The 20,571-nt window shown below is 36.3% G+C and overlaps 1 protein-coding gene across 1 annotated transcript in view; it reads right to left on the bottom strand.

Moving 5' to 3' along the window:
• Positions 1–20,571, bottom strand: part of SYT1 (synaptotagmin 1) — a 555,677-nt gene that overhangs the window by 205,900 nt on the left and 329,206 nt on the right. Inside the window, exon 4 of the mRNA XM_047865729.1 lies at positions 3,036–3,218. Within this exon, the coding sequence (XP_047721685.1) occupies positions 3,036–3,201 (166 nt within the window). The 5' untranslated portion in view covers positions 3,202–3,218. The remainder of the gene's footprint in view (positions 1–3,035; positions 3,219–20,571) is intronic.

Genomic DNA, 20,571 nt, shown 5'->3' with positions numbered 1-20,571 from the left:
ATGCTGGACTGTGCAGATTACCCAACTAATGACATGCAAACTCCTTGCCATTGTGACACCTCTCTTCTCACAAGTGGGAATTTCAAGTGACAGACTAAAGCTGTTTGCTATCAATTTTGCAAAAAACACATCTGCCAGATAGCCAAGATTTAGTTCAGAGACTGAAATCAATTAATATTCTAATTTGTTACCTGTCATTAGTGTCACACTAGATTATGCCAAGTCAAAAGTGATAACCTTTACATAACATATGCTCCTAAAGGAATTTGATTTTCAGGATGTTTTATTTTTGCTTAGTGTTGCTCCCTGTGTATACATCCCATTAGAAATTTTTTACACAGGCAGTAAAAACTGTGGTAGATTAAAATAAAGGTGTAAAATATGCAGTTATGAGTTTTTGATAAAACTACATGGCTGTACTTATATAAGTTTTTCTAACTCTAATTTACCGTAATATTTTAAGATTTAGGTAGTTGACTTGTTCTTTTCTATTAAATCAAGTATAGATCTAGCAGCATGATATTTTCATAGGAGTTACCCAGGTCCTTTGAAGTTCTATTAGATTGCTGATCAAAAGTAAACCTCCATGGAGGAACAATGGATCACCTGGGTCTCCTGCCCAGTGTCTAAGAAAGGGACATGGGAGTGGGTCAATAGCTTGGGAAGAAATGAGGTTAGTCAAGGGAAAGAAAGGAAAGAAGGGAGCATTTCATAACTTTTTTCCAGCTGCCTGTTTTCTTATTGCTAAATGGGAGGGAAATATAAAGTACAGAATGGTTGGCTCTAAGTAGGAAAGGCTAAAAGATGGAAGTGTCGCTATAAAGATGAAAACAACTTGCTTTTTTCAGTGTAAATGACACAGTCAAGCACTGGAATAATTCCTAGCATTAAAAATTAAAAATATTTATGATGATTTGATTTTTCAGCATCTTAAGACCTCAAAGCCTACTAGGGTGGTTCAGGACATAAGTTAAACTGACATTCATTCATTTATTCATTCAACAAGTAGATATGGAGTGCCTCCTATGTATCAGGCACCACCTGCGCTCGAACCCCACAAAGAACAGACCCAATTCCTTGCTCTCATAGAGCTTATGCTATTTTGGAGGGAGCTAGAGCAATTTAAAAACAAATAATAAATAGCACCATCTGCAAAGCTGTGCTATGATGAGAAAGCAAGGGTGAGGACAGGAATTGCTGGCAAAGATGAGGTGGGATGAATGGGTTATCATTTTAAGTAGAATGGTTGAGAAAGTCCTTCACTAAGAGGATGACATTTAGGCAAAGCCTAAAAGAGAGGAGAGAATGAGTTTTTTGGCTACATGGGGAACATCCAATCCTATAGTTAATAACATTGCCATACCACTCATATTGTTTACTCTTCTGAAGAAGGAGATGGTGGTGTTCAAGACCAGGCAGAGTATGCATTTTATTTGATGTTATTCATTTCTGCTAACTCATCTCTCTTAAAACAATCATTTTGGTAAAATATTCAAGTGAGAGTTTGCCCCCATGATACATGCATTTTGGTTTGTGTCTTGTAGTTACGACCTTGAAGTTGTATCAGGATCAGCCATCAGCTTTGTAGCAGAGCAGGAAAGAGAACTTGTGGTTCTCATCCTAGGGCTTCATCTATTGGGCCATCTCCACCTCCACTAGGGTATGGATCTTCCTGTTGAGAATGGTAATTACTGGCAACTATGCCGAGAGCGTCTCTCGGATGAACTTGAATTTGTTAACAGTAGACAGATCATTAAATTATTAGCCACTGATGGATAAGAAGTTGATTCCTTGTAGTTTTTTTTTCACTTGGTTTCTCATTGTCCTTATAGAATAATTTTCTTAGGGATTGATAAAATCTCTCACCTGAATTATTGCAACATCCTGTTTATCTTGTGTCCTTGTCTTTCTAGAGCCCATTTTCAACACAGTAGCTAGAATGATCTTTAAAAAACTTGAGTCAGATCCTGGGACACTTCTCCTCAAAACCCTCCAGAGGCATTTTGTTTCACTTATAGGAGATTCAAGTTACATAGAATAATTGACAAGGCTCACATGATACGGCCTGTGCTACAATCTGAGTTCCCCTTCTGCCCACCTCCACCTTATTCACTCTATGTAAGGCTCACTAGGCTCCTCCTTGCTGTTTCAGGCAGATTTTTGCCTAAGGGCCTTTGTCCAGAATTCCTACATTTTATAACTCCCCCCCCCCCCACTTCTTCCAGGGTTCCTTACAAAAGAAACCAGCCCAGCTCATCCTAAAAAATAATGTTTTACCGTCTATGCCCTTCCATATCCCACCTACTCTTCTTCAGTTTCTCTTATTTATGACCACATGACTTTCTATATTTGCATCTAGATGGATTTATTCTTTTCCTCACTAGAATAAGCTTTGTGGGAAAATCTGTTTTCCCAGCATCTGAAAAAAATGTCTAGTTCATGATAAATGTTCACATCTGAAGAAAAAAACCTGTTTCAGATATAAACACCACTGGTTTTGAACTTAGCACTGCACTCATACAAATAAGCTTAACTACAGGTTATTGTTTTTTGTTTAGGTTTTCCTGATGAGAACAAAGAAACATTTAAAAACCATGCAGAAGATTTTGATATATTAGTAAATTAAAGGAAATCAAGCTTGCAATATTGGAAAGTCCATTTTAGCCATTGTTTAGGAATAATCTTTATAATGGAATAATTTCATAAATACAAGTTAAAAATATATACAGTACAACTCATAAACATTAATATTCTAGAGAATAATAGACATTTAAAAAAGACCCCACCTGCATGAAACACAAGGTAGAAATGTTTTATAAACTGGGCTTTCATGTATAAAGTATATTTAAAGACTTAAAAATATTCCATTTCTAATACTCCATTTTATTATTGGAATGCTACCCTGCCAACAATTAACAAAAATCAAATGTAAGTTAAGAGGAGTTCTGTCCCCCGGCACCCCCACCCCCCACCCCGTGCATAAGATCATTTTTTAAGCATTTATTTTTACTCTACCAACCATATATAGTACTTACGTGGAATTTTATGCAACTCATTCATAAACTTCTCCTTTAGCTTCGAAAAGGCATCTTCCTTTCCTTCCCCAGGACTGGCTGGCTCTGTGGCATTATGTGGTAGGACAGTCGCAACAGTGGTGACTGGCGGGGCTGCCAGGGCCTCATGGTGACTCTCGCTCACCATTTTAGGTTCAGGTGAATCTAAGAGGGGAGGGAAGCAAAATAAATAAATAAATAAAACAAAGAACAATTCAAAATGGCTTAACTGATCCCACATCAAAGGTGCACCAGAGATGAAACACATTAGAGAGTGTACCTGCTCCCTGGGTAAATAGTCTATCATTAGCATATTACTTTATGTTGGTTCATAAAGTATTTATGGAACCACGGTGGAGAGTCTTTCCTAGAAGGTAAGACCAGACGTACTTACTGAAAACACTGTCCCAACAATACTATGTGAGCTGTCAAATCTACTAGTTGTTTATACTGCCAGTTATTTATTGTGCGGATTTAACTTCTAACCTGTACATTACAGAACTGTGTATGAAACAGTTGCTGACAACATATATGCTCTATACTCTGAACATTTTGTATTTTCTAAAAGGAAAGAAAGATTAAATATTTATTTTCAAAATGTTGATAAATGATAGCATGCATTCAAAATATTAGTTACTTTTAAAATGGTTATAGAGAATACTAGTATAACATGGACACTGTAAGATATCAGGAGTGTCCTAGAGAAGTTTTTGAATTTCATTTATTGATGGTACATTTTCCTCCCAGTCATTTATTTTTGACATTTACTGTAGACAATACTGTGATCAATAATTCAGTTGTCTTGCTGGGTAAATGTTTGAAGCCACTGTAAATGTGGCATGATTGACTGTATGTATCAAGGAAATGATGATGAAACATGTCTTGTCTGTCAAACCATTTCTGTTGATTCATCTTGATTAGATTATTGAGTTATTCTATTAAGTTAATGTATTCAATTACTTTAAATGTTTATCTCCAAAATATTAAAAAAAAAAAAAAACAATTAGTCCCAAAGGTAGCCAGTGAAAACCTCTTAGCCTTGAATACAGAAGACCTCAGTTCTGGTTCTATTTCTTGGCTGAATGCATTCTGATTGGACATTTGACCTCTTAATTTATCTGCCTTCTGAAATGTAAAGAAACTGAAACCTGTCTTACCTGGATTTTTTTTAGTACATGTGCAGTGCAGAAGGCGTTCTAAAGAGGCAGGATTGAAGCCCTATTCTCCAACCTAAACATATTCTGGGCTTTAATAATGAATTTTACTGTATGACTTAAGATTTCAGGCAGTGCTGGTAAGAAACGGAACAGGATTTGGGGCAGAAATAGATAAATACAAACATGTCTGGGCAAAGTAACTTCATAGTCTCAGCAGGAAAGTTGATGGACCTGTAAGTCCCTCTTGCAAAGAAATGGAAATAACCAGAAAAGAGATAAAGGATTTTTATAGATTTAGAGTCTTTTGTGAATTAATTATGCATACTTATGTATTTAGTGGAAATAAACAGTAAGTAGAATAATCTCTGATGTATGGATGTATTATAATCTTAAAATCCAGAAATTTTTGGATTTCATGGAAGGAGGGGATGGCTGAGGCTCATAAATACACACGGATAATCAGTTTTCATTTTACAAATGTTATTTTTTTTAAAGTTTTTAATTTTCCACTAGTAGCTACTAATATAACGTGAAAGGGTAGAGTTAGACAGATAGGGGCTTACATCTTCTCCGTTCCTTAGTTTCTTCATTTGTAAAGTGAGAATAATCCTACCAAAGACAGAAGGTTTTTGAGTATGCAGTGAGGTAATCTATTCAATGAGCTTAGGACTGTATCAATAGATCAGTCAATCGGTCCTTCTGTCTCCCCTCTTACCCTCCCTAGTAATACTTGGCAATCCAGAATTTTCCAGATGGTGGAAAACTGTAGTTTTTTCTCCAACTCAAAGTCACTTTCTAGAAGGTTTTCTTGATTTTCTGATTGTGTTTAGCTTAGGATGTGTCTCCCTGCTAAAATTTGGAGTCTGGTTTGCATAACTTAGGTGAAACTACTGATATTGATAATAACAAAACTTTTATATTTCATGTGAGTCAGCTAAGACTAGAATTATATACACAAACACATACATATGTATGAAATATTAGTATGTATGTATTCAAAAACTAAATTTGGTCCTCTGCTGTGAGAATTACCAGATATGATATGCATTATTTCTTATCTCTATAGGATAGTTGAGGATATTTGAAGAATCATGTTTTACTGTAGAATTTAAAAGAAATTATTGCAGTAAATGCAAATACCTACATACAACAGTGCCATCATTAAGGTATATTGTCTAATTAGGTTTCAGTTCAATTTTTGCATCTTCTAGAAGTGAAGTATTGTTGCTGGTCATCTAGATTGATCAGCTGCCACCCCAAACTCCTTTCTAGCCTTTGTGTGCACAGATGGTTGGGTCCTTTGCCACTCAGGTTGTTGAATATTTTCATGTTGCTCCAGTTTATAATGGAATATAAAACATCTCTACATATGAGTTGAATGATCTAAAAGACTATTTAAAAAATACTTGTTTGATAGAAGTTGGATTTGAAGTATATTCAGTATATTTTTTTAATGAAGCAATGAATATTTTCAATCCTTTTCAGATATGAGGTATGCTTTAGAAGTGTTTTTATCAAAAAAGGTAAAAGCTATAAACTTGCAACTGTTATTTGTCAATGATACTATCTCTATTATTTCTAATTATTTTAAATCAAGAAAAGACTATAGACAATGCTCCTTTTTCTTAACTGTGAAATGAAAGTCTTTCATAAAATACAAAAATATAATGGGCAATTAAGGATCTAATATACTGACAAAGAGACTGATTGTTAATATTCTTACTCCTTCATATTTTGAGAGATAATGCTGTTTGTAAATAGAAAAACTTAGAGCATTTACATGGCTCTTCAATTCATATTTATGGGAATAAAAAGCTTATACTTTACCACTATAACAAAGCACATCTGAAGATACAATAAAACTAATGGGGCTATTGAAAACTAAAGATGCCACTTACTGACCTACTGGGTGCCAAAATACTGTCATTCGTATAATATTCTCAATTCTCATTACACCCTGAAGAGCAATTTGGTCTTACTTTACAGAAAACAGTTGGGATGTGGAGAGGTTAAGTGATTTGTCCTACAAAGATTTAGCCTGATTCAAGGTTCCTTCCACTAGACTACTCTAATAGTAACACTTACATAGTACTAAACAATTAAATTGGTACTGGAAAGATATTTATGATTTTCTTTTGAACTGGTTTACCAGTAAATGGAAAACACAAGTCCTTTTTTTTGCCAATGGGAAACGGGTTACTTAATTTTAGAGTGTAGTCATTTAGTTGGTTAAAGTGGAATTTGGCATCTTGAAATATGCCAAGAGAAATAATATTGGATAGAAAAATAAATTCCCCTCTAGGAGAAAGTTCAGTACGAATGTCACGAGGAAGCAGTTCTCAAAGAAAGGAATACAAATCCTCCTGATAAGCATTTAATTTCACAAATAGTCAAAAACCTAAGACTTAAAATAACAATAAGCTAATATATATTCATTTCTAAATGTGGGTATATGTAGATATGAAGGTGAGGGTTCAGAAAAGTGAGCAATTGGGAAAGCCCATAGAATACAAAAATACTTTATGGAGGCCAAACTAACAGCATAGAATAAGCTATAAAAGTGTTAAGCGCCTGGGTGGCTCAGTTGGTTAAGGATTAGACTTTGGCTCAGGTCATGACTTCACTGATTGTGATTTCGAGCTTAGTATTGTGCTCTGTGCTGACAGCTTGGAGCCTGCTTTGGGTTCTGTCTCTCTCTCTCTCTCTTTCTCTCTCTCTCTCTCTCTCTCTCTGCCCTTCTCCCACTTGTGTTCTGTCTCAAAAATAAACATTTAGAAAAATACATTTAGAGCTGTAGAAGTACACATTCTTTTTCTAGGATTTCACAGTAAAGAATTAATCTGGGGTGTACAAACAATTTAAAGATGTTTATTTTAACGTATTTGTCACATTACAGAGCAGAAACTATGTAAAGAGAGACTTAAAATTATGGTAATCCATTAAATAAAGTTGTTAAAATTATCTTCACGGTAAATATTTACAAACCTGGAAATACATTGTAAGTGTTAGATGAAAAAAAGCAAATTATTGAACATTGTATGAAATATGTCCAATTTTTCAAAATAAAAAACTCAGTATCAAAGAGGTTGGAAAGATAAATTTAAAATGTTAAATTTGTGGTAGAATCATTTTTTCTCCTGTATGTTTACATTGTCAATATATTAGAAATCTGAATTATTTTAAATTACACAGAGAAAAAAACCTTTAACACTATTTTGCTCTTAAAAACTGCTTCTTGCAGGAAGAGTTTAACTTCCTAGTGCCAGATTTAAAAAAAACTATTTTAAAATGTAATGTAAAAAGCTAAATTGTAGGAAGGGATGATTTAGCTATGTATATAGCAAATACAATATTCAAAGTGACCAGTGGTTAAAATACAATGTAGAAAAAATATTAAGGTATCATAGAGGTTAATACTTTTATGGTACAAAATGAGGAAAATCAGGATTTTTGGTTCCCATGACAACTTCCCTTTGTCCCTTATATTCTTCTTAGTAGGACTTTAATTATGCCTATCTCTAGGTCTATAAATTGATACAGATTTATCAGATTATATAGTGAGATTGTCTACCATACTGCATAAACATAACGATTTTTGGAGGAAGCACTATTTCCATTTAAGTATTGTATTTTATAATAATCACATGCAAAGTTAAAAAGCAAATAGGAGAAAAAGGTAAAAGAGGGGCGCCTGGGTGGCTCAGTTGCTTAAGCTTGCTACTTCAGCTCAGGTCATGATCTCACAGTCCGTGAGTTCAAGCCCCGTGTCAGGACCTGTGCTAACAGCTCAGAGCCTGGAGCCTGCTTTGGATTCTGTGTCTCCCTCTCTCTCTGCCCCTCCCCTGCTCATGCTCTGTCTCTCTCACTCTCAAAAATGGATAAATGTTAAAAAAAAATTTAAAAAGGTAAAAGAGATGCTGAAAATATTACTTTAAAAAAAGCATTCAAAGGCAGAAATGCCCCAAAATAAAGTAACTATTGAAGTAATTATCATAGAGAATCCAGCAGATACCATGGAATATGTTAGAGTGCATTTTTGAGATGGAGGACAGAATGTAGTGATTTTATTCCATCAGAATTTTCCTTGACCTTCTGTAGGTGTAGGTGGGAACCATAAGAGGATGCCATGTGAATCTTTTCCTTCCTTTCAGAAATGAGGCCCTTAGTTTCAGAGAGTGCTGCCTAAAGACAGCTCAGAGCTGAGTGATCTCTCCTAAATGATTTCCCTTGACTGGAGGGAGCTGCCACGCCCAAGGTTAAACCCACTTCCCCAGGGACAGCCCACATCCAATTGATGAGTGGATGCTGGTATAGAGGCCTGGCCCCTGCCTCAATTTTATCTCTGAAGGGCCCTATAGGATCAGCTAAAGCCTGTGGTGACTGCACCTCAGTTTTTCAGAAACTCGCTTTTCCCAAAACCTGCGTTCCCAGTTTCCCTACCCAGGAAGCATTCCCCAGCAAGCTACATGAGACCCAGAACAGCTCCCTAGGAATCTGACCTATGGACCTATGGCACCCACTCTGCAAGATTTTTTTTTTGGGGGGGGGAGAACTAATGTCGAGGTTTCATTTAAATTCTTTCCACACCCAAGGATTTTTAGGCAGTAAGTGAAGTCTAGCAGCATTATACAAATCTTCCACAAGTTTGCAGATGTTTGAATGTCAGGCTTAAGGTATGTCTTCTCTCTAGTTTAAATAGATACTTTCTCTTGAAGGAAGGAAGAGGGAAACTGGAAGTTATATAGTCCCTCTCATGGCGATGACAGCTGACTTCTGGCGATAGTCCCAGTAAAAAGGCGAGAGATGAAAGGTTGTTTTCAGACCTTGGAGCAAATGGAAGCACAGCAGGCCACCTACCTTCATAAACCATAAAAAAAGTACAGGCTCCTGGGTCTTTTTCTTCTTTTCTTTCCAAAGTAGATCTAGTTGCCTCCAGATTTTACCTATTTAGCCACAAAAGCCTCCTAAGAGGTACAGGGAGGATTTTGCTTTAGAGTGTGGTTCTCAGGTAGTATTTCTCATAAATAGTTTTGCACATTGAATATAAGTGGCTCTGCCTGCCTTTGAGTATAGAATCGGCATCTCTCCCCGACCCTAAAAATACCACACTACGAACACTGAAAAGGTGTGTAGATTTTTATAATGAAAATGTCTTTGGAAGAGCGCAAGCAGGAAGGAAATACTGAACGCTCACCAGCCGCGTTTCCTAGGAATCTACTTATTTATTGACTTACTGGTTTATTGAGATTGAAGCATGACTGACCTGCAAAGGGCTGTACATATTTAATGTATGAAACTTAATGGACTTGGTAATAAATGTATACCCAAGGAACCATCACCACAGTCTCTAGTTCCTGGCTCTGTACAAAGTGCTATATGCCTTCTGTCTCCCTTCTTGTAAACCTGTTTCTCTGCAGCCACTGAGTGCCCTTTGGTTTTCCTTCTTTCTCTATTTCTCTTTCTCTCTCCTTCTCTCTGATCAAAACTCTCTTATTCTCCTTATCTTTTCTCTTCTTCTTAGTTACTTCCCTTCAAAGGGGAGAACAAAAACTTATTGTTAGGTCTCATTTACCATGTACCAGGCACTTGATGTATGTCATGAGTATCTACTGAACCTTATGCTTTATATGAAGGCAGAGAAAAGGAGAATAAGACCCCGATTCTCAACCTCAAGGCAGCCCTTGGGTTTCTTCTAGCTGTCTTTTCCTGCCATTATGGAAACCCAATATGCCCTGCTACGGTATCTCTTGATACCAATAGTGGCAAATTGCAAATCACGGTCATCTTCTTGACATAGTGACACAACTAGAAACATGACCCTGATGGCCAAGCGGCAGATGGAAAAGCATGAATAAGAAGTAACAAGTAGGACCAGGAATTAGGAAATTTGGATCCCAAGGAAATAAGCAGAGAAAGGTACAGATGTGAGGCGCTGAAAACAGTAGAATAGCAAACATGTGTATTAAAAACTAGAGATCAAACTTTTTCAATGGCCAGCTACTCTTAGTAGATGTTGGAAAACTTTGATTTATCAAGTTTCTTTTTTCATATTTTTAATGTAAATTCTCTTAAAGTATAATTTGGTTTTCTAGATTTTTTGGTGTTCATCTTCTTCCATTCTTGTTGCCCCAGGACAGGCAAAAGCAATTCCTCAAGGTCCATCTTCCTTAAAGGTGGAAGGATACTGGTTGTAATAAGAATTTGATTATTCTCCCATCTCACTCTAGTTTTGATTGTGTGAAAAATAATGTTCTATGTCAAAAAAAAGTCACTACTACTCAGGTATATTTCCAAGTTAGCCCAACTTGTTCAAAATCATTCTTTTCTTTTTTCAACTTTGTTTTCTCTGAGGAGAGACAGATCTAACCCTGGATCCCGCAGAAGTGGGAGGTGGGTAGGAGATGTACTCAAGATATGAACCCCAGTCCTTACCCACTCATAGCTCCTTTTCCGTGAAACTGTCCTGCTCACAGACTCTAATGATGGGCAAGAGTCTAGGTAGAATTCATGGCCACCCCTTCTGCCATATCCACAGTGGATTTATGGAGGGATGAGCACTTGACTCAAGGGCAGCTCACTTAGGTGCTGGCCTAAGGCCAATGACACTATTTGGCATGAAAAAGTGAGTGAGGCACATAAGATTGTCTCCTTTAGGAACTGCAGCTATGAAGTACCTGGAAAAAACTGAGGAATAGAGAAGAAACATGCTTATTGTCACAGAGTTAATAAGTGGTGAAGCGAGGCTTCCAAACACCATGACCACTGTTCAGTGCCATTTGTGCAGTTACCCTGCTTCCTTTGGCCTGGTTTCCAGGTCTGAGTTTATCACATAGTATACTATAAAAACTAATATAATAATCAGAGTAGCTTCACCTTGTGATCAGGAAGGCATCATCAGAAGTAAAACCTACTGTGTAGTTCACTAGGCTTGGTAGTTTGGGGAATATTTAAATTTATAGCCAGAGTCGGTAAGTTCTGTTTCTAAGTCTGCCCTGCAGTCCTAATTAAATGTATGTCGGAGAGTGATAGAACCGATCATACAGAGTGATCTAAAGCCTAGAAAAATGCTGTGGAGGCCAACTTACAGATGAGTATTTAAAACATTCAATTAAATGTATTTTTTCACATTTTTGCATCTCAGAAATGGGAATTTGCCTTATAATCTATGGCATCTTAATGTCACTATTGGCCAGGCTTGCGCACTCCCAATCTGCTTGTTATCCCCACTGATGTTCCAGTCAACAAATCATTTAAAGGACATTTGAGGAAGGAATCTGAATCCTGGTTGTGGTCTTAAAGCTTTCTACTGTAACCTTACACAATTAAAACTAGCAGAATGAGAGTCAAGTGTCTTGGAAGATTCTGGAAGCATTAGTGGAACAGCATTTAAAGAAATGCTTTAGCCAACACTACTGGTAGCACAAAGGTAAATGGTGCACAAAAAGAGATGGGCATCATTAACTCTAACCTGAGAACAGGTTTAGAAATTTAGGAACATAATAAGCAATCTATTGTGCTTTTAATTTCCTCATTTGTATGCACAAAAGTGACACAAAATAAAACCTAAGTCTGAATGATTTTTCGATAAGTACAAAATAAAAATTCAAGGGATATGAAACTATTTTCGACATTACTTTGTAGCATTTTTTCTTGGTAGTATATAAAATAACGACGCATCTTGTAATTAATGGTTTCTTAGAATACATAAAATATAAATGTCCTACAGAACAAAGAGAAAGCATTAGCATTATTTACAAATAATGTATTATAAAGCAATAAACTTGATAAAATTTTTAACAAACTGAGTTTCTCATTCCCGGAAGATCAATCAACACAATTATATTTAGCAATTGAAGGCAATACGAATTTCAGAAGAACTAACTAAAATAAAAATAAATCCATGAGCCAAATGGAAATTAAATTTATTGCTGCGATGTTTTCCCCTTCAGACCTATAATACAGACAAGAAAAGAATGGAAACAACTAAATTATATCCAATTCAAAGTCCAAGTACTGAATTACTGTAAAATGATACAGAAAATCAAGGGCTCGTAAACAAAATTGAAAATTTCCCGCCTACAGTAGGGAAATAAATTTTGAAAATTGGGATAGGACAGAATTGTCAAAGCATTTAATGAATTCACAAATTTAATAGTGTTTTTCTAATCTATTTACTGTGTACCCATTTCTCTATTAATAAAATATTGTTGTAGTTTTAAAAGCAGCCATCTATTTAAAAAGCACCCCTCAGTTGAGAACTTGGATGACTGGAAGGGGCCTCCTAAGATTTTGTTAAGCATGTCAGAATCATAATGAAGAAAAGCTATCAAAATTTTCTTTAAAATGCATTATAAGTATGTCAAATGTATTTTGCAATGTTTTAGAAGTTGTACAGTAAGGGTCAAAATCTCTTAAGTTTTTTTTTGCTACAATGGTAGATGGGAAAACCTACAGAGGAAATTGATCTTTCATGGCTCAATTTAAGATAGTTTTCAGCAACAATGCTCATTGTGTACAATATTAATTGAAGTTATCTCTCTTTAACTTTTGTATAGTAAGATGCTAGATGCTTTTGGCAGTGAATGAAGAGATACAGCTTAGCTGGATCAAGCCAATTGGCTCCCAAAATGTTTTCTATAGAAGCTACAGATAGATAATTTGGAATTCCCATCTTTCATTGCTTTGCTGAAACTCAGCTCTGAACACTTGCTGTTTCTGAGCTGCAGGCGCTTGAGAGAAAATCTAAGCTTGCAACTCAAAGCCCTCTTTTATCAAACTGTGCTCAAACTGTCATTGTTTTGTCACACAGTGAAGCAAAGCTTTAAAATCGATCCATACCACAGTTCAGATTGTGGTAAATATGATGAAAAATTCTGCAGTCTACAGTTAGAAATAGTGTATTAATAAATAAAAAGAATAACCCTTTATAAGCCCATAGTATTAGCCAGACATTTTTATACGAGCTTTAAACATAGAAGCTCATTTAATGCTCACAAAATAAACCCCGTGAGTCAGGCAATATTATTATCTATTATAGATGAGAAAACATGCCAAAGGTTGCACAGCTAGTAAGCGCTGGAGCAAGGATTTAGAGTGAAACAGGCTAGCTCCAGGGTCTATGGAATTCTGCCTGACTAATAAATGAATAGATAGATGTTGAATGAATGAATATATTGGATGACTGCAATGTGTCTGACATGATGATGCTAGGTGCTTTGGATAAATTTCAAGTAGTTCATTCGCCATCTGTATGCTTGGGGATGCATACAGATGGTTAGAATCCAATGTGTTACATGCTGTAGTAGAAATAATTCTAGGAGGCTACACAGAGAAGATACCACCAGATAGAAGATGATTGAGATTTAACTTATCTGATTATAGTGGGGCCCGAAGACTAAGTTTATATGCTAGATATATGTATGTATGTCTATGTGTATATATCAGATATGAAGTATAGAAAGTGATGATTTGGCTTATTCTTCTTCCTAAATTCTGTCTTCTGTTGTGTGCCAACAAATTAACTTGGGCACGTGAAACCTGAATGAACAATACACACATTTTACGAAATAATAAAATCATGTGTCAATTGCTCACCTAATCAGTCTTTCTGATTTAAGACAAGCCCTATTTTTTTCAGCTCCTTATCTCTACTCATGGGTGAACTTTATTAGTCCCCCCCTACTCTCTCTCTCTATATATACATACATATATAATCATGGTAATCTCATTGTTTTTGCCTGTGGTTGGCTTAGTCAAGGAAGGGCATGTGATCCAGTTAAGGCTATTGTGATAGGAAAGGAAGTCTGTTGGGTGATTTCTGAGGAAAATTTTCTAACTCTTAAACATATATACACAGAAAGCAATCTCTTTTCTGCTGGTGGTGGTTGTGTTTGTGTGTGGTACTTGGAAGTGCTTGCAGTCATGTGTTCATGGGAGAATCCAGCGTGGAAGGCTGGTGCTTTACAGATGATGATACTAAAAGTTGACAGCAGTCAAGACCCTCATGATGCTGTGGGGCTGCTATATTAGCTAAAGCTACCACCACCATGCCTTGGAACTTCTTGCAATGGGAGATAATACCTTTTCCTTATGGTTTAATCCATTTTGTGTTGTGCTTGTTGTTGCTTGCAGCCAAAAGCTATGATATACAAATACTTTATAATCTGATTTCCACAATAACAAAAATAAAATTTACTTTTTCTATTGGTTAGCGTTTTTACTATGCTGTGCAAGCTTGACCCTTAAAACCCTTTACCTGTGTGTGCCTTTGACCCCCTAGTTTATGGTTATCAATAAGTTTAAGAGACACTCATTACATTTTCTCCTATTTAGAATAGGGCTGTATCTTCCCCACATTGTATGAATTGAAATGAAGATGATTGCCCTACATCCTATGGTGCTAGGTACATACAAACAAATGGATTTAAAATAGGAGAAAATTGGTTTTGGTGATTGGTTTGATCTAATTTAGAAGATTTGAAAGGTTAAGGTAGGTTTCTAATTTTGTATATGGTATTCAAATTAAACATTCTATTTTCTCATGTGCCCATGATTAATCAAAGTTTGCATGAGGGGACAGTGACCAACTACACCTTGATCTGCTTGGGAGCACCTAGTAAGTAAATCCAGGGAGTCAAATGTTTGGAAAGGATATTTGAGAGGCAGATAGCCTATTATGTTCATTATGTAGCATAGTCTCCAAGTGGTTCTTGGTGGGTTCCTTTTCTTTCACTGCTGCTTTCCTCCTTTGCTTTGGTCTCTTCATAAGCAATGGATTGTTTTTGGTTTCTCCATCAAGTCAAGGTGTGATAGAGTTAGCGATACGTTGATGAACTTTTTTCATGTCTTCTTTCATCTTGACAAACCCAGATCATACCGCTTTAAGAAAGTGAACTTACGAACAGGTTTCCTATAAAATACCATCAAGTCACCATCCTACATGTAAGTAAACATCATTGTGAAAAATAGGACTTTGATAAAATTCATTACCTGTGGATATTTGTAAACTTTCATTTTGGCCAAGAGTTGGCTTTAATGACATTTCCATCTGAGTGGCTGGCTCAGTAATAAGACTGCTGAATATAGCACAGTGTGCATGTCAGATCTTCAGAGAAGGAGTTCAAGGAGTTCAGTGTGTTAGTTTGCATTGAGAAGCGCGATCTGTAAATACTTGCTTATTTGCATCATGAGCCAGCATGCTGGCTTACTGACAGCAGTATATGGAGCTAAATTGCCTTTTTATTTCATATTCAGAATTTCATCAAAATAAAGTCATTCTATAGGCAATTCAAAGATCTTCAGGCCTTTTTTCCCAAACTTATTGATCAAAATTTAATATTTATGACATACTAAAAGAAAACTGAAAAGTGATCTAAACTACTTGGGCTGAATGTACCCAACTTCTTTGAAAGTGTTAAATGACTTCCAGTCTCAAGATACCATATTACCATGACTTTTAAATGTTAAGCAGAAATCATCTCAACCTCACTGTAAAACAACAGATACAGGAAGATTTGCAGTGTTCCCTGTAGTACAAGTCAAGATCATTGATGACTACAATGTCAAGTTTTTTTCATCAGTCTGGTTATAAACTATGATGAATTAGGCAAAAATTTGTATTTAGCCAAATGTTTTTTTCTTCCACGCTGTTAATATACAATTGCTTTTCCATAAGATGGTTAATATCAATATCTAGAATCTCAATTAATATCCAACTGGCTAAGGAGACATTTCAGAGTGAGGGCACACTGTTACAAATTCATAACTAGATATTACGTTACAGATGAACTAACACTTTTCCTAAGATAAAAGTGTACTGATAACATGAATAAAATATGAGTGTTGATTTCAATCATCTAAAAGTCACCCTGTATTACAGAAGGTGAAATATAGAATAAAAATAGGAGTTAGGACTTAATAGAATTCCGCTTGTTTACTGGATATTTTTTCGTAGAAATCACTCAGGGGCTTTTGTGATCAAGGACAAAAATCACTGGGAAAAACTATCCCTGAAAACAAAACAATGTGTGCAAGCTTTATGTTTAAAAAAAAAAAAGGCAGGAATGCTAGCAAAGCATTCTTAAATGGAGTAAAATTAAAAGCCAAACTGAAATACGAGAGAGACTTTTAGAATGCGAGCTTAAAATCAGAATTTTCCAGGCTAGAAGTAGACAGAAGAGGGAAAATGTAGCTTTACTAGAAAGTTTACAGCTGCAAAGATGAAAATAATAACAGCATACCTAAAGGAATGCATTTCCAAGTTTTCCATGTTAGAATAGATTAAGTTCAATTTTGGAGAGAATCGGTAATTGGAGGGTTGATTGAGCATTTCGGTGGTGAAATATGGAGGCCTGCTTCAAATCCAAAGTGAATATAAAACCTACACAATATTGGGCACACATTGTTACTGAATCTCTTCTTTCACAAAATGCTGACAAGGGAAGAGCGAGAAGGCAGCTGGTAGAGACAAGACAGATATAGAGCATTCAGTGTTGAAAAAGGGCAGCATGCAAAATCATGCTGTTATTCATGATAACAAGTAAAGAAGCAAGCCAGCGTTTTGCAGAGCGTGTTGGAGAAAAGAAAAGTCTCTGTAGAAATCAGCCGATGGAGATGGCACTTTATAGAAGTCCATCATCAAAGCCTGAATACAGTTCTGAGTGAGAACACAGCATTCTAGATGAGGTAAGAACGGCGTGGCTTTGAAGAGGGTAAAAGAATGGAGGCAATAAACAACCGTGGGGATCTATCCTGTCCTTGAGACTCCTGTCTTGGCCAAGCTGGTTAAAGACTATAATAAACATTCAGTGCAGGATGCTTGGGACTTGATGTCAGAATGGCAGCTGATAACAGAATGTCAGTGTCCAAGGCTTGTAGTTTCAAAATTAATGCAGACTTCCCCTTTCTTACAGTGGCCGGTCTCCATGATATCTATGCATTTACTGTCTTGTATATATAATTTAGACCCAAGTGTTCTGCTCTTAACAAGCAGATTGAAAGAAAATGACTTCAGTCTTTAAGTATTGTCTTTATGAATAGGCCTAAAACAGAGAAAAGCTTTAACAATTTCTCTGCACGTGACCATTCTGTCATCTCACACTTTCGTCTTCTTTCTCAAAGCTTTTGACTACATCTCTACTCCCTTGACACTTCTCACCATAGACATTTATGCTATTGCAGAAGACAAAAAACTCCTATAAAACTAATGTTCAACTTGATTTAGGCATGAAATTCTAATACTGTCCAGAAAGGAATCATGCTGTTTCAAAATAATTTTCAGTGTAATTCTACAAATAAAGAAACCATTTATATCAATAAAATACTTGTTTTCTGTGTATGGCATAAAATCAATTTATATTCAAATATTTGGCTACTGCCAGATCAATGTCTTTTAGAGAGCTTAGAAACAAAAGTACCGTAGAGATTAACTGTGAAACATTTTGCTCTATGAAGAACAATAAAACAAAATAAAATATTAACAGGATCGCAAAGCAATGCTGACGAGAACGCTTTGGGAGCTGTGGGTCACTTCTGAATTAACAATTTTCTACCTCTGTTCTTGAAATTGATGCTTCCCCCCACCGCCCCTGGTCTTATTCATTAACTAAAGGATTAGTAAAATTAATTAGAGCGCAAAAGTTGATATAAGTACTAAACACCACAGACAAGGAGCTGAGAGTATTAATTTGCTTTCCTCATGGTTAAGTCCTAGAATTAAATTAGAAAATGGAACTTTATCACAAATTTCTACAAGATTTTTACTTAAAGTCTAGGAAAACTTGTGTGAGATACGATGAATTTTTTTCTTGTTTTGGTTTAGAAGTTTAATACTTAAACTTTCTGTTGGTATTGTGTTTTTTTTGGGGGGGGGTGATAGTGATGTTTGTTTGCCTTCGTTATTTCTTAGCAGTCTTATTTGTATCAGAGTTTTTAGCAAGAAATTATTTATTCATCAAAGTAACAGTTCTACTTTTTTTTTTTTTGATGTTTGTTTATTTGAAGAGAGCACGAGCAAGCAGGGAAGGGGCAGAGAGAGAGGAAGAGAGAGAATCCCAAGCAGGCCCCATGCTGTCAGCATAGAGGCCAACGTGGGGCTCAAACCCACGAACCATGGGATCGTGACCTGAGCCGAACCAAGAGTCAGACACTTAACTGACTGAGCCACCCAGGCGCCCCAACAGTGCTACCTTTAAAAAAATATAAATTTTCTCTGAGGAATTAAACTTGAGTAATTCTAGGTCATTACTCTCAGAATGTGTTTGGGTCTTAAATATTATGCATACACACTGTTAAATAACATCAGTATTTTATTTGTTCCTTTGCTGAAGTCTGGGAAAACTAGCAGATGTGTGAAACTGATCAGGGATTTATATTCTGGGTTGAGGTAGCTTTGATCATTATTAAGTCAGGATAGGGTAATCTCTGATCTTAACACTTGGTAAAGTTATGGCTTTAAATTTCTTCTTATCACTTGCTTTAAAAGAAATTGAATTCATTATTAATGTTCTTGACCATTTTCCTTACCTTCTTTCTGCTTTCTTATTCCCTGGACCAGAGAACCCTTAGTCTCTTACTAGGTTTAAACTTGCAAATTTGTCTGCATGAGGTAGGACTTTGAGTTCACTTAAAGCCAGGCTATTACCCTTGCTCCACTGTGATTTCTAGCCCTCCCCTGAATTTTACACTATGATATTGCAACAAAAACTAACTCCCATCAAGTTCTCTCTCTTCAAGTTGACTCAGTTGTAGGTTCATCAGTCTCCTAAATCTTAGAATATTCCTGCATATTACATCCTTCTCCATATAAATTATCAAGTAAACACAGACCCCAAAGAAGACACCAGGTTGCAAGTGAATGTTTGCTTCCAAAAATTTCCAACCTAAGACCCATGGAAGGGGAGTTACAGAATTGCATCCTCTAATTAACAATTTTGAGCTTTTCAGGAACACTTCAGCCACATCATGTCAAAGCTAAAATCAGCAGCCTTCCAAAACCATGAACACAATTTGACTGGTTTTGACAGTCTATTTATTAATTGCTGCCAAACTATAATTATTACTGCATTAACGTCACCTGTCTGCAGAAGAGCAGTGTCAACCAAGCATCTGCCTCTAGAACTGGAATATAAATTGCTTTCTTTAGGTTTTATCACTGATCTTTAATGTTCTTAATATTTTCAGGCAATTTCATCTACAAACTCAAATGAATTATAGAAACTGGAACTAATTGTTCCCCTAATTGACTGACTGTCTTAGCTCCTGTTGTGTGTACAATGCGTGTTATCCTGGCTGTATGGAGCTACGGGAGGGAAAATAGTAATCACAGAGCAATTAGTTCTGATCTAAATCTCCACCCCCGCCCCCACCTCTGGAAGGGAAAAATAGCCTTCCCAGAGGTTAAAGGGACACAATTCTTTGTAGTTGTTGCTACAGGAAAATAAATATGGGTTAGACTGATCCCCCCCATCCCACCCCCCCACATAGAATTTAATTCTAAATTAGGGTTCAGTTTGGCAGGAGCACGCAGACATTACAATTAGGACTAGTACCCCTTGATCCATTCACAGTTCCACGTACCTCTGTGTCTAAGGTCCGCACATGTTAGCACAATGAGTTCTATGTTGGTGTGCTCTAACCACCAGGTTGAGCAAAGCATATGTGTTCACAACTGTATTTCCTTTACCCAATACTCAGCACATAGAAGCTGTTTAATAAATATTTGTCAAATGAATGAATGAATAGGATTTACAGCCTCCCAATATAAACAATGCCAGCAGTTCTAAATTATTCATGCCACCGGAGGCACTTCTCTGTAAGAAATCCATAGATAAAGCAGTTAAACTGAGATACATAGTTTTAGCCTTGCCTTCTATAGCCTTCCATAATCAAATAAAAGGAAAAAGTAGGAAATTTGATTTTTGTATTTGTATATTTTCTACCCTAGCTCCTCCCAAGTTGAACTGCACGAGAAGGTTGATCATGTGATGGAATTGTAAATTTGGTCCATTTTGAACTGTCACATCAAAATCTTGCCTATCAGTCTTTCCGTACCCTCCTTTGGGCATCCCTTTTCCTCCCCATAATCAGTTCCAAAGCCTGGTGACTATGTAGTCACCTTCTCGGGTGTCAAATAGTTTATGTATTTCTCTGAATGTATGTATTCTCACACTGCTCAACCCCAGCTTATTTGTATTGCATTCTCTTTTCCAGGGTTATCTCTTTTTATTTGAGTTACATGATATACAAGGGATAACACTGAATTAAACGTTTGAGAGTCCGCAGTACTTAACACAAGAAAATACAGCATTTCTTTTTAAATAAATATTTAAATAAATACAGCTGTAATTTTCATTTTGGTGGAG

This window comes from Prionailurus viverrinus, chromosome B4 (assembly GCF_022837055.1).
Source record: "Prionailurus viverrinus isolate Anna chromosome B4, UM_Priviv_1.0, whole genome shotgun sequence".
Taxonomy (NCBI): domain Eukaryota; kingdom Metazoa; phylum Chordata; class Mammalia; order Carnivora; family Felidae; genus Prionailurus; species Prionailurus viverrinus.
Note: the sequence above shows the minus strand (reverse complement) of the source record. Positions and strands in the feature narration are given on the sequence as shown.